The sequence below is a fragment of the Triticum dicoccoides genome, chromosome 2A (assembly GCF_002162155.2).
Source record: "Triticum dicoccoides isolate Atlit2015 ecotype Zavitan chromosome 2A, WEW_v2.0, whole genome shotgun sequence".
Taxonomy (NCBI): Eukaryota; Viridiplantae; Streptophyta; class Magnoliopsida; order Poales; family Poaceae; genus Triticum; species Triticum dicoccoides.
The window spans coordinates 133,756,257-133,769,173 of record NC_041382.1 but is presented as its reverse complement, the minus strand read 5'-3'; the positions used below and the strand labels follow the sequence as shown (position 1 = coordinate 133,769,173).

General features: G+C 44.7%; 1 protein-coding gene across 1 annotated transcript; it reads left to right on the top strand.

Annotated features, from left to right (window-relative positions):
- The first annotated feature begins 857 nt into the window (after positions 1–857).
- LOC119353809 lies at positions 858–3,637 on the top strand. The gene is made up of 3 exons (XM_037620488.1): positions 858–1,296; positions 1,430–2,632; positions 2,755–3,637. The coding sequence occupies exons 1-3, from the start codon at positions 902–904 to the stop codon at positions 2,951–2,953; spliced, it is 1,797 nt and encodes a 598-aa protein (XP_037476385.1). The 5' UTR covers positions 858–901; the 3' UTR covers positions 2,954–3,637.
- Positions 3,638–12,917: the final 9,280 nt, after the last annotated feature.

Below are 12,917 nucleotides of genomic sequence, written 5' to 3'. Positions count from 1 at the left end.
GGCATGTCTGGATTGTTAAACTATGCTTTGTTTTAAACTATTGAATTCAGACAATCTGTATTGTATGATCGATGTGCATGAATTACATGGATTTAAGACTTCACATTTGAGGCATGTGGATGTGCGGCAACCCATATGAGGAGCTGCCCGACCCTGTCTACGGACGCGCCCGCGAGCGTATAGGGGACCGGATCCGCCAATCCGCCCCACCTTTGATGGCTTTGGGCTGTGGTCTGTGGAGGTGCGAAGGATCTTGCCCTCCTCCCAGGAGGGACCCTGTTCTTGTTTCTGTTAATTTCAATATCTTGGTTGGGGCTGTGTGGCGGTTGGTGATGTCCCTTGGTAGAAATAATGTCTCCCACGTGCTATCTCCATCCTGATGATGCGAATAGCATCGTCGAAGGATGTGTCGAGGCGTGTCTCCATCGGATCTTGTGAGATTCGGTCGGTGCTGGTCTTTGATGGATCTATCTGGATCCAGTTTTTGTTCGTCTTTGTTCATGTGGTTACAGGTTTGATCTTTCCGATCTACAACTCTCTTCATCGAAGATGGTTGCTCCTCTGGTACGTTGGTCCTTTGAGGCCTTAGCACGATAACTTCCCGACCATCTGCTACAAGAAGGTTTGCCCGACTCCAGGGCGATGACGGCGGCGCGCCTTCGACTTGCTCTAGTGGTTGTAGTCATCGCTAAGTGGTCCATGAATCTGGTTGTAATTTTTATTACCTCTAGTGTTATCTGTAGTGCCGTGATTGATGTGTAGATTGAAAATTTCTATAAAAAAATGCCTGTTTGTATATAGTTCATTTAATAATCCGCCCCCAAATTTGGTTCCCCTCACTTTCTGTCCGATTTGTCGTGCATGCTTGCCTAATTCCATCCCACTCTTCCACAGTTCCCTGATGCTGCCGGTCAAGAGGGTGTGGGGGTGTGGACCTAACATTTCGTCCGGCCGATCTCCACGTCAAAGTCGTCGCTTCCGTTCCGTTCTTCTTCCACTCCACTCCACATCACTGATCGAGATCGTACTCAATGCTCTAGTACTAGTAAACTCCACGAGCACGCTGCCACACGCAAGAATCGAAGCTCTTCTCTCCTCGATGCCAATGCCAGGGTCTTCCTCCGTGACACTCGCCCACCTCCTGGTGTCCGCCTTGTGCTGCGCCATCCTCCTCTGCGCCGACGCGTCGGTGCACGACTATACCGGCGAGCGGTTCGCCGGCCTCGGCAACGCCTTCGTCCTCAATGGCGGCAGCGAGGGTGTCTACGCCTCCCCCGCCGCGGACTCTTTCATCCGGTATGTATGAACTTCTGATTTCTGAGCCCCGGCGGCCACAAATTGTTGCTTGTCTCGGTTGATTTCGTCATCGACATTGTTTTTGTCTGTTTTCTTGTTTGGGGAGTGACGCGCGTGGCGTTTGTCGGTGCAGATTCGAGAAGGTCGCGTTTAAGAGGACGCCGGAGTCCGCTGCCGCGGCCGGGAAGGACGGCAACCTCACGGCCACAATCACGGCGGTCATCTTCGAGGCCGCGGACCGCGGCGCGGTCGGGGGCTCTGACGTCGTCGCCGCCGGCGCTCGCGCGCTCTGCTGCACGCCGGACATGGCGAAGCGGGGCGCGTGCACCGAGGGGTCGCTAGTTTACCGCGCGCCCAACAGCACTGCCGCCGCGGGCTGGCCCAGGGTGCTCGCCGCCTCCTTTTTGCCGGGTGCCCTCGAGGCCATCTTCCCTGACCAGACCGTCGCCGTTGCGCGGACCGGCATGTACAGCCTGCGCTTCGTGCACTGCGACGCGTCCCTCGACGTGGCCGCGGAGGGCAAGACCATATGGAAGAACAGCCGCGGCTACGGCTACCTTCCCGGCCGGATGGCCCCGCTCCTGGCCTTCTACGGAGTCATGTCGCTGGCGTTCGTCGCCCTCGCCGCGTTCTGGTTCCTGCGGTACGCCCGGTTCTGGCGGGAGGTGGTGCCGCTCCAGAATTTCGTGACGGTAGTCATCGCGCTCGGGATGGTGGAGGTGACCACGTGGTACTTGGACCTCGCCGAGTTCAGCGAGTCCGGAGTCCGGCCGGCGGGGACGACCTTCTGGGCGGCCACGTCCGGGGCAGTGCGCCGCACGGTGTCGCGCGTGCTGGTGCTCCTCGTCGCCAAGGGGTACGGCGTGGTGCGGCCCACTCTGGGAGGAGGCGCCAGCGCCGGCGCCAGGGTGGCCGGGCTCGGCGCGGTGTTCTTGGCGGCGTCCGAGGCCCTCGAGGTCAGCGAGCACGTCGGGGCCGTGAGCGACCACGACCACTCGCCGACGAGGAGGCTCTTCCTGGTGCTCACCGTGGCTGCCCTCGACGCGGTGTTCATCTGCTGGATATTCAGCGCGCTGTCGCGGACCATCAGCAAGCTCAAGGCGAGACGGATGACGGCGAAGGTGGAGACGTACCGGAGGCTGGCAACCTCGCTGACGATCGCCGTGGCGGTGTCCCTGGGCTGGATCGCGTTCGAGGTCCACTTCAAGTCGACGGACGGGTACCAGAGCGAGCGGTGGCGCGTGGCGTGGGTGATCCCGGCGGTGTGGCAGCTCATCTCCTTCGCGCTCCTCTGCGCCGTCTGCCTCGTGTGGGCGCCATCCCACGATTCAGCGAGGTAAACGCTCCCATTCCTCCCCCATGGCCTGCTCATGGCTCCAACTCATTAGCTGACCGAGATTCGAGATACACGGAGAAACTAGCTACTTACGATCTTTTATTTATGTGTGTTTTGGGCAGGCTCGCGTGCTCGGACGAGGCCGGCGACGACGACGACGGCGACGACGTGGAGGACGGCGCGCGGCCGCTGATGCTCAGGACTGGGCCGCTCTCGTACGTGGAGAACTGGGCGTGCTACGTGACGCAGGACGCCAAGATCATCCTCAGGACAGACTCCGGCGTGTATGCCAAGGTCGGCGAAGAGGACAAGCGAGTCTAATTAAGCTCCTCGGTCGCGATCTCGTGTGCCGTATGACTCACGTCACTAAGAACGTACATGCAGAGCACAGGGGATAGTGTATATAACACGCTAATGTAGAGACTTATACCCTGCCGTTGGTTTTTGTTAGGTCATGTACAATAATTGATAAGATAGTTTTATTTTAAATTTTGCATTTAATTTAAAGATGATAAAAAAAGTTTACAATGGGTCATCTTTTAGTGTTATTTTCAATAACTAGCAATTCCTAAAAATATGGTAAGACATATTGTGTTAAAAGATCATCTCTAGTCTTATCTTAAATAAGAGAAAACAAGCCTTTTTTATGAGTTCTCTCTCCCCTACCTCATCATTTATCCTACATGGCACTTCTAAGTTGTATCTTAAAAATGCCACGTGAGATAAATGATGAGGTGGAGAAAAGAGAAATCATAAGAAAAGACATGTCTTCTCTTATTTAAGAGAAGACAAGAGATGATCTCTTAACATAATATGGTTTATCATGTTTTTAGGAATAACTAGTCATTAGAGATAAGGTTAAGAGATGACCCATCGTAAACATGTTTTTTTGTCATCTCTAAATTACATGCAAGACTTAAGATAAGACTATCTTATCAACCATTGTACATGCCCGTACGCTACGAAGTTCAGTTAGCATAGCAAAGACGGAAGTACCTTTCTACACCCAGGAGCAAATGCTCCTAGTATGAATAGTAAAATAGAAAAAATGTTCAAAAAATTCTGAATTTTTTTTGTGACATACTTTCACAAATGTTTGTTTTGCACGCAAAATTTCATTGGGAAATCACATTGGTGGAAGATGTGTCAAAAAAAATCAGAGCTCCAAAATGCTTTTGTAAGTAACATTTTCAGAGCATCAATTTTGTTTTTTTTACCACGCCTTCCACCAATGTGATTTTGCAATGAAATTTTGCAGTCACAACAAACATTTGTGAAAGTATGACACACAAAATTTTCAGAATTTTTTGAATTATTTTTGAATTTATTTAATTTTACTGTTCACACCAGGAGCATTTGCTCCTGGGTGTAGAAACTCCACGTCCTAGCAAAGAACTACTCTCTGTCCCATAGGCAAAGACTTTTTTGACACTAGTGTGGGACGGAGGGTGGCAAAGAAAGCAGTTTAAAAAGCATGGCAAAGAAAGAACATAATGAGCTCACAGTTGTAGTTTTTATAAACTTGTTGCGATTCTATGTGTACTGGTCCAGTGGGAATATTTTTCATGATAATGCGTGTCTCATTTACAATACATCTTAAAAATCATAGTACAAGCCACATTGACGTCGCCCTGACAAAACTGAAAAGACAGCAAACGTCAAGCTTTGCACAAAGAAACACCAATCAATAGGAAAATTACAATCAAAGCCGAAGAATCCCCCGAGCTTGACACCCACACCTCTCACCTGCCGCCAACATCACCATACCAGCCACCAAAGGGGAAATGACGGATCACCTCCTCACCCGAGCTCAACGCGGCTCCATCGTTGATATGCAGCTTTGTGGACCTCCAAGTTGTCTCACCAAAGACGAAGCTATTAACATTGAATGAATCAGATCAGGACAACACCCCGGACATGCCTTCGAACTCCAGATCTGATATCCCAACATGACTAAGTTGTCAGAGGAGGAAACCATGCATGCCAGCCACGAACCACGAACCAAACATACGATCCACACATCTTTCATATGACACTGATGCAAACCACAATCCGCATCCACTTCTGGACAACCTCTCAAACTTCGTGTCTGTGTTGGAGCAAACACCTTCGCAACAACGGAGCTCAAGGACAAGTCCACTACGAGGATGCCGCCGCCACGCCATCTGGACTGAGGACAAGTCTACGTCCATCTGCCTTGTGAGACCGAGGTTTGACATCACGGACACTGGGCGACGGCGCCAAATGCCAATTTTGGATAGACCCGTGGCTAGATGGGGCATCGACCATGAAGATCACGCCCTCCCTCGTCACCCTCGTCCCACACCATCGGAGGAGCCGACGTCTGAAAGATCATGGATGTCGCATAGTGGGGGGTGAATAGGCGCTTTAAAATAATTACGGTTTAGGCTTGAATAAACGCGGAATAAAACTAGCGTTTAATTTGTCAAGCACAAAACCTAAATCAACTAGGTTCATCTATGTGCACCAACAACATATGCTAAGAAAGATAAACAACTAAGTGATAGCAAGATATATAATATGAAATACTATGGCTACCACGATCATGCTGAAACATTGATCCATTCATGAAACACACTCGAATATTAACTACATCCAATACTTAAGCACGATCATATTGCCTCCTAGTTGGTGCTTTTATAAGAGAAGATGGAGACTCAAAATAAAAATTGCATAAAGTAAAAGATAGGCCCTTCACAGTAGGAAGTAGGGATTTGTAGAGGTGCCAGAGCTCAAAGCGAAAATTTTGAGATAAAAACATTTTGGGAGGTGTATCCATCCCACCAACGAAAACGACTAAGAGTTCCCAATACTTTCCATGCATAGATATATCATAGGCGGTTCCCAAACAGAAAATAAAGTTCATTCCTTTTTCCACCATAACTTTCACTTTCCATGGCTAGCTGTATCGACGGATGCCCTCCATACCAACACTTCCCAAGGAATTTATTATTTGATAACATAAAGTAAATTCATTTGTTTTTGCATTTCAGGATTGGGCATCCCTAATACCTTTGCCTTACTCTCATGCAATGACAAGTGAATAAACACTCATCTTGAGAATAACACATCTAGCATGGAAAATATTAGCCACCCCTCACCGCTCCGCAAGCGAAACAAACACACAGAAGAGATGTTTATTTTGAAAATTAGAGATGGCACATGCAAATTTGCTTAGAACGGCAAAATAATACCGCATATAGGTAGATATAGTGGACTCATGCGGCAAAACTAGTTTAAAGGATTTTGGATGCACAAGTAGTGATCATACTTAGTGCAAAATGACGGCTAGCAAAAGATTAGGAAGCGACCAACGAAGAAACGAATAATCTCATAAGCAAGCATTAAGCATAATTAACACTGAATAATGCACCACAAGTAGGATATAATTTCATTGCATGATTATTGACTTTTGTGCATGCATAGGGAATCACAAATCTTAACACCAATATTCTTACTAAAGCATAATTTCTCATCAAGATGACTCACATATCACATCATCATATCTCAAAACTATTACTAAGAATCAAGCTTATTTTGTCCAATGATCTTCGTGACATTTTTTTTCATTTTCCTTATCCTTCTTGGATATTTACCATTTTGGGACTAGTTTTCATGTGTTGCTTTTCATAAGCTCAACAAATATAAGTGAAGATCACGAGCATAACAAATTTTCTTTCTCTCAAAATAATTTAAGTGAAGCAAGAGAGAATTTCTTCAAAATTTTACTAACTCTCAAATAAATCTAAGTGAAGCAAGAGAGCATTTCTTCAAAAATAACAAAGCACACCGTGCTCAAAAAGATATAAGTGAAGCACTAGAGCAAGCCCTAGCTCATAAAAGATTTAAGTGAAGCATAGAGAGCAATTCTAACAAGTCATGACATAATTTTGACTCTCTCAAATAGGTGTGTCCAGCAAGGATTGATGACTTAAAACACAAAATAAAACAAGTAAAGACACATATCATACAAGATGCCCCAAGCAAAACACATATCATGTGACAAATAAAAATATAGTCTCGAGTAAAATACCGATAGTTGTTGGAAGAAAGCGAGGATGCCACTCGGGGGCATCCCCAAGCTTAGTTGGTTTCTCATTCTTGGATAATAGCTTGGGATGCCGGGGCATCCCCAAGCTTAGGCTCTTACATCCTTCCTTCATCCATCGTAAGATAACCCAAAACTTGAAAACTTCAATCACACAAAACTAACAAAGCCTTCGTGAGATCCGTTAGTATAAGAATAATAAATCACTACTATAAGTGCTCTATCAAACCAATTAATATTTTGTTTTTGTATTATATCTACTGTATTCCAACTTTTCTATGGCAAAAAATCATCAAAAAAAAATCATAGAGCCATCAAAATAAGCACACAACACAAAGAAAACAGAATCTGTCAAAACAGAACAGTCTGTAGCAATCTGACTCTTTGGAATACTTCTTTAACTCAAAAAACTCTGAAAAAATAGGATGACCTGAGAAATTTGTATATTGATCTACTGCAAGTGGAATAGGTATTTTTTCGCTCTCTGGTAAAAAATGAAAATTAATTTCGTGAGCGTAATTTTTTTTGTTTTTTTAGCAAGATCAAACAACTATTGCCCAAGAAGATCCTAAAGGCTTTACTTGGCACAAACACTAATTAAAACGTAAAAAATACAATCATAACAGTACCATGATAACCCACAAGTATACGGGATCGCAACAGTTTTTGAGGGTAGAGTATTCAACCCAAATTTATTGATTCGACACAAGGGGAGCCAAAGAATATTCTCAAGTATTAGAAGCTAAGTTGTCAATTCAACCACACATGGAAACTTAGTATCTGCAGCAAAGTATTTAGTAGCAAAGTAATATGATAGTAGTGGTAACGGTAGCAAAAGGTAACAGTAGTAAAAGTAATGTTTTTGGGATTTTGTAGTGAAGATAGCAATAACAGCGGAAAAGTAAATACGCGAAGAACAATATATGGAAAGCTCGTAGGCAATGGATCGGTGATGGAGAATTATGCTGGATGCGGTTCATCATGTAACAGTCATAACCTAGGGTGACATAGAACTAGCTCCAGTTCATCAATGTAATGTAGGCATGTATTCCGAATATAGTCATACGTGCTTATGGAAAAGAACTTGCATGACATCTTTTGTCCTACCCTCCTGTGGCAGCAGGGTCCTTACGAAAACTAAGGGATATTAAGGCCTCCTTTTAATAGAGTAACGGAACAAAGCATTAACACATAGTGAATACATGAACTCCTCAAACTACGGTCATCACCAGTAAGTATCCCGATTATTGTCACTTCGGGGTTAACGGATCATAACACATAATAGGTGACTATAGACTTGCAAGATAGGATCAAGAACTCTCATATATTGATGAAAACATAATAGGTTCAGATCTCAAATCATGGCACTCGGGCCCTAGTGACAAGCATTAAGCATAGCAAAGTCATAGCAACACCAATCTCAGAACATAGTGGATACATGATCAAACTCTAACAAAACTAACTCGATTACATGATGGATCCCATCCAACCCATCACCGTCCAGCAAGCCTAAGATGGAATTACTCACGCACGGCGGTGATCATCATGAAATTGGTGATGGAGGATGGTTGATGATGATGATGGCAACAGATTCCCCTCTCCGAAGCCCCGAACGGACTCCAGACCAGCCCTCCCGAGAGGTTTTAGGGCTTGGCGGCGGCTCCGTACCGTAAAACGCGATGAATTCTTCTCCTTGATTTTTTTTCTCCCTGAAACCAAATATATAGAGTTGGAGTCGAGGTCGGAGGAGCTCCAGGGGGCCCACAAGGTAGGGGGCGCGCCCCCACTCTCGTGGACAGGTGGTGGGCCCCCCGGGCTTCATCTTTTGCAAGGATTTTTTATATTTTCCGGAAAGTTGTTCCGTGAAGTTTCAGGTCATTTCGAGAACTTTTGTTTCTGCACATAAATAACACCATGGTAATTCTGCTGAAAACAGCGTGAGTCCGGGTTAGTTCCATTCAAATCATGCAAGTTAGAGTCCAAAACAAGGGCAAAAGTGTTTGTAAAAGTAGATACGACGGAGACGTATCAACTCCCCCAAGCTTAAATCTTTGCTTGTCCTCAAGCAATTCAGTTGATAAACTGAAAGTGATAAAGAAAAACTTTTACAAACTCTGTTAGCTCTTGTTGTTGTAAATATGTAAAGCCAGCATTCAAGTTTTCAGCAAAGATTATAACTAACCACATTTGCAATAACGCTTAGATCTCAAGTTTACACATATCAATGGCATAATCAACTAGCGAGCAATAATAATAAATCTCGGATGACAACACTTTCTCAAAACAATCATAATATGATATAACAAGATAGTATCTCGCAAGCCCTTTCTGAGACCGCAAAACATAAATGTAGAGCACCTTTAAAGATCAAGGACTGACTAGACATTGTAATTCATGATAAAAGAGATCCAGTCAAGTCATACTCAATGTAAACTAACAGTAATGATTGCAAATGACAGCGGTGCTCTCCAACTGGTGCTTTTTAATAAGAGGATGATGACTCAGCATAAAAGTAAATAGATAGGCCCTTCGCAGAGGGAAGCGGGGATTTGTAGAGGTGCCAGAGCTCGGTTTTGAAATAGAGATGAATAATATTTTGAGCGTTATACTTTCATTGTCAACATAACAATCAAGAGATGACGATATCTTCTACACACATTATAGGCGGTTCCCAAACAGAATGGTAAAGTTTATACTCCCCCTTCCATCAACAAGCATCAATCCATGGCTTGCTCGAAACAACGAGTGCCTCCAACTAACAAGAGTCCCAGGGGGAGTTTTGTTTGCAATTATTTTGATTTAGTTTGCATAAATCATGGGACTGGGCATCCCGGTGACCATCCACTTTCTCGCGAGTGAGGAGCGGAGTCCACTCCTCTTGAGAATAACACGCCTAACATGGAAGATACGGACAACCCTAGTTGATATATGATCTATTCGAGCATACAAAACAGGATATTTATTTGAAGGTTTAGAGTTTGGCACATACAAATTTACTTGGAACGGCAGGTAGATACCGTATATAGGTATGTATGGTGGACTCATATGGACTAACTTTGGGGTTTATGGAGTTGGATGCACAAGCAGTATTCCCGCTTAGTACAGGTGAAGGCTAGCAAAAGACTAGGAAGCGACCAGCTAGAGAGCGACAACAGTCATGAACATGCATTAAAATTAATCAACACCAAATGCAAGCATGAGTAGGATATAGTCCACCATGAACATAAATATCGTGAAGTCTATGTTGATTTTGTTTCAACTACATCGTGAACATGCGCCAAGTCAAGTCACTTAAATCATTCAGAGGAGGATACCACCCTATCATACCACATCACAACCATTTTAATAGCATGTTGGCACGCAAGGTAAACCATTATAACTCATAGCTAATCAAGCATGGCACAAGAAACTATGATCTCTAGTTGTCATTGCAAACATGTTTATTCATAATAGGCTGAATCAGGAACGATGAACTAATCATGTTTACAAAAACAAAAGAGGTCGAGTTCATACCAGCTTTTTTCATCTCAGTCAGTCCATCATATAATCATCATTATTGCCTTTCACTTGCACGACCGAACGATGTGAATAATAATAATAGTGCACATGCATTGGACTAAGCTGGAATCTGCAAGCATTCAATAAACAGGAGAAGACAAGGCAATATTGGCTCTTTTGTCAGATCAACAATAATGCATACAAGAGCCACTTCAACAATTTAATTATGGTCTTCTCCTATCGACCCCCAAAGCAAAGAAAATAAATGAAACTATTTACACGGGAGAGCTCCCAACAAGTAAAAGAAGAACAAGAAATCTTTTTGGGTTTTCTTTTTAATTACTACTAAAAGCATGGAAAGCAAACTAATTAAAGGCCACAACTAATTTTTTTTGGTTTTTCTTAAAGTTTATCAAACACACAAGAAGAAAGCATAAAAGGAAAATAAACTAGCATGGATGATACAATGAAAAAGTATGAGCACCGACATCTAGCAATGAGTGTGTGAACATAAATGTAATGTCGGTGAGAAGTACGTACTCCCCCAAGCTTAGGCTTTTGGCCGAAGTTGGTCTATGGCCACGGTTGGCCTGACTGATATCCATAGTAAAAGTGAAGGAAATATGCCCTAGAGGCAATAATAAAGTTATTATTTATTTCCTTATATCATGATAAATGTTTATTATTCATGCTAGAATTGTATTAACCGGAAACGTAATACTTGTGTGAATACATAGACAAACAAAGTGTCACTAGTATGCCTCTACTTGACTAGCTCGTTAATCGAAGATGGTTATGTTTCCTAACCATAGACATGAGTTGTCATTTGATTAACGGGATCACATCATTAGGAGAATGATGTGATTGACATGACCCATTCCATTAGCTTAGCACCCGATCGTTTAGTATGTTGCTATTGCTTTCTTCATGACTTATACATGTTCCTATGACTATGAGATTATGCAACTCCCGTTTACCAGAGGAACACTTTGTGTGCTACCAAACGTCACAACGTAACTGGGTGATTATAAAGGTGCTCTACAGGTGTCTCCAAAGGTACATGTTGGGTTGGCGTATTTCGAGATTAGGATTTGTCGCTCCGATTGTCGGAGAGGTATCTCTGGGCCCTCTCGGTAATGCACATCACTTAAGCCTTGCAAGCAATGAAACTAATAAGTTAGTTGCAAGATGATGTATTACGGAACGAGTAAAGAGACTTGCCGGTAACGAGATTGAACTAGGTATTGAGATACCGACGATCGAATCTCGGGCAAGTAACATACCGATGACAAAGGGAACAACGTATGTTGTTATGTGGTCTGACCGATAAAGATCTTCGTAGAATATGTAGGAGCCAATATGAGCATCCAGGTTCCGCTATTGGTTATTGACCGGAGACGTGTCTCGGTCATGTCTACATTGGTCTCGAACCCGTAGGGTCCGCACGCTTAACGTTACGATGACAGTTTCATTATGAGTTTATATATTTTGATGTACCGAAGGTTGTTCGGAGTCCCGGATGTGATCACGGACTTGACGAGGAGTCTCGAAATGGCCGAGACATAAAGATCGATATATTGGACAACTATATTTGGACACCGGAAAGGTTCCGGGTGAGATTGGGACAATACCGGATCACCGGGAGGTTATCGGAACCCCCCGTGAGGTATATGGGCCTTATTGGGCCTTAGTGGAAAGGAGGGGAAAGGAGCAAGGGAGCGGGCGCGCCCCCAAGCCCAATCTGAATTGGGAAGGGGGCTGCCCCCCCTTTCCTTCCTCCCTCCTTCCTCTTCCTTCCCTCTCCTACTCCTAATAGGAAAAGGGGGAGTCCTACTCCCGGTGGGAGTTGGACTCCCCCCTTGGGCGCTCCACCCTCCTTGGCTGGCCCCCTCCTCCACTCCTTTATATACGGGGGTAGGGGGCACCCCAGAGACACAACAATTGATCATTGATCTCTTAGCCGTGTGCGGTGCCCCCCTCCACCATGATCCTCGATAATATTGTAGCGGTGCTTAGGCGAAGCCCTGCGACGGTAGAACATCAAGATCATCACCACGCCGTCGTGCTGACGGAACTCATCCCCGACACTTTGCTGGATCGGAGTCCGGGGATCGTCATCGAGCTGAACGTGTGCAAAAACTCGGAGGTGTCGTAGTTTCGGTGCTTGATCGGTCGGGCCGTGAAGACGTACGACTACATCAACCGCGTTGTTATAACGCTTCCGCTTCCGGTCTACGAGGGTACATAGACAACACTCTCCCCTCTCGTTGATGTGCATCACCATGATCTTGCATGTGCATAGGATTTTTTTTGAAATTACTACGTTCCCCAACAAAAAGTTGGGGTCGTACTGAGATGCAGCGGCTATCGCCTCCTAAGCTGTAGCGTGGCGACGAGCGGCCTCCGCCCTCCTCTCGTACTCATCTGCCTCCTTTCTGGTAATAACATATCTTCCTTTTGCCTAATAATCAAAGAAGGCAGGAGCAGGGAGAGTAATATGGACAGCACGATGTCTGTCAAAGATTAGTCGATAATGGAGAGATAATTCACTCCTCTCGACAAACTGGTGGTGAACCATAGCATTAAAGTCTAGGTAAGCAGGGGGTAATTCACTATCATCTTCTCATATGGCTACATCGATAAAATTAGCTATGCGGGTTGCATAAATTCCACCAAAGAAATCTCCATTAAATCTATTAAGATGCAACCTACGTGCAA

What these genes read in the sequence shown, in the direction of transcription:
- LOC119353809 (XM_037620488.1), top strand. Translation starts at nt 902, where the DNA reads ATGCTGCCGGTCAAGAGGGTGTGGGGGTGTGGACCTAACATTTCGTCC. An exon ending in GCCGCGGACTCTTTCATCCG is followed by an intron (nt 1,297 to 1,429) that starts GTATGTATGAAC and finishes TTGTCGGTGCAG; the next exon opens with ATTCGAGAAGGTCGCGTTTA. An exon ending in CCATCCCACGATTCAGCGAG is followed by an intron (nt 2,633 to 2,754) that starts GTAAACGCTCCC and finishes TGTTTTGGGCAG; the next exon opens with GCTCGCGTGCTCGGACGAGG.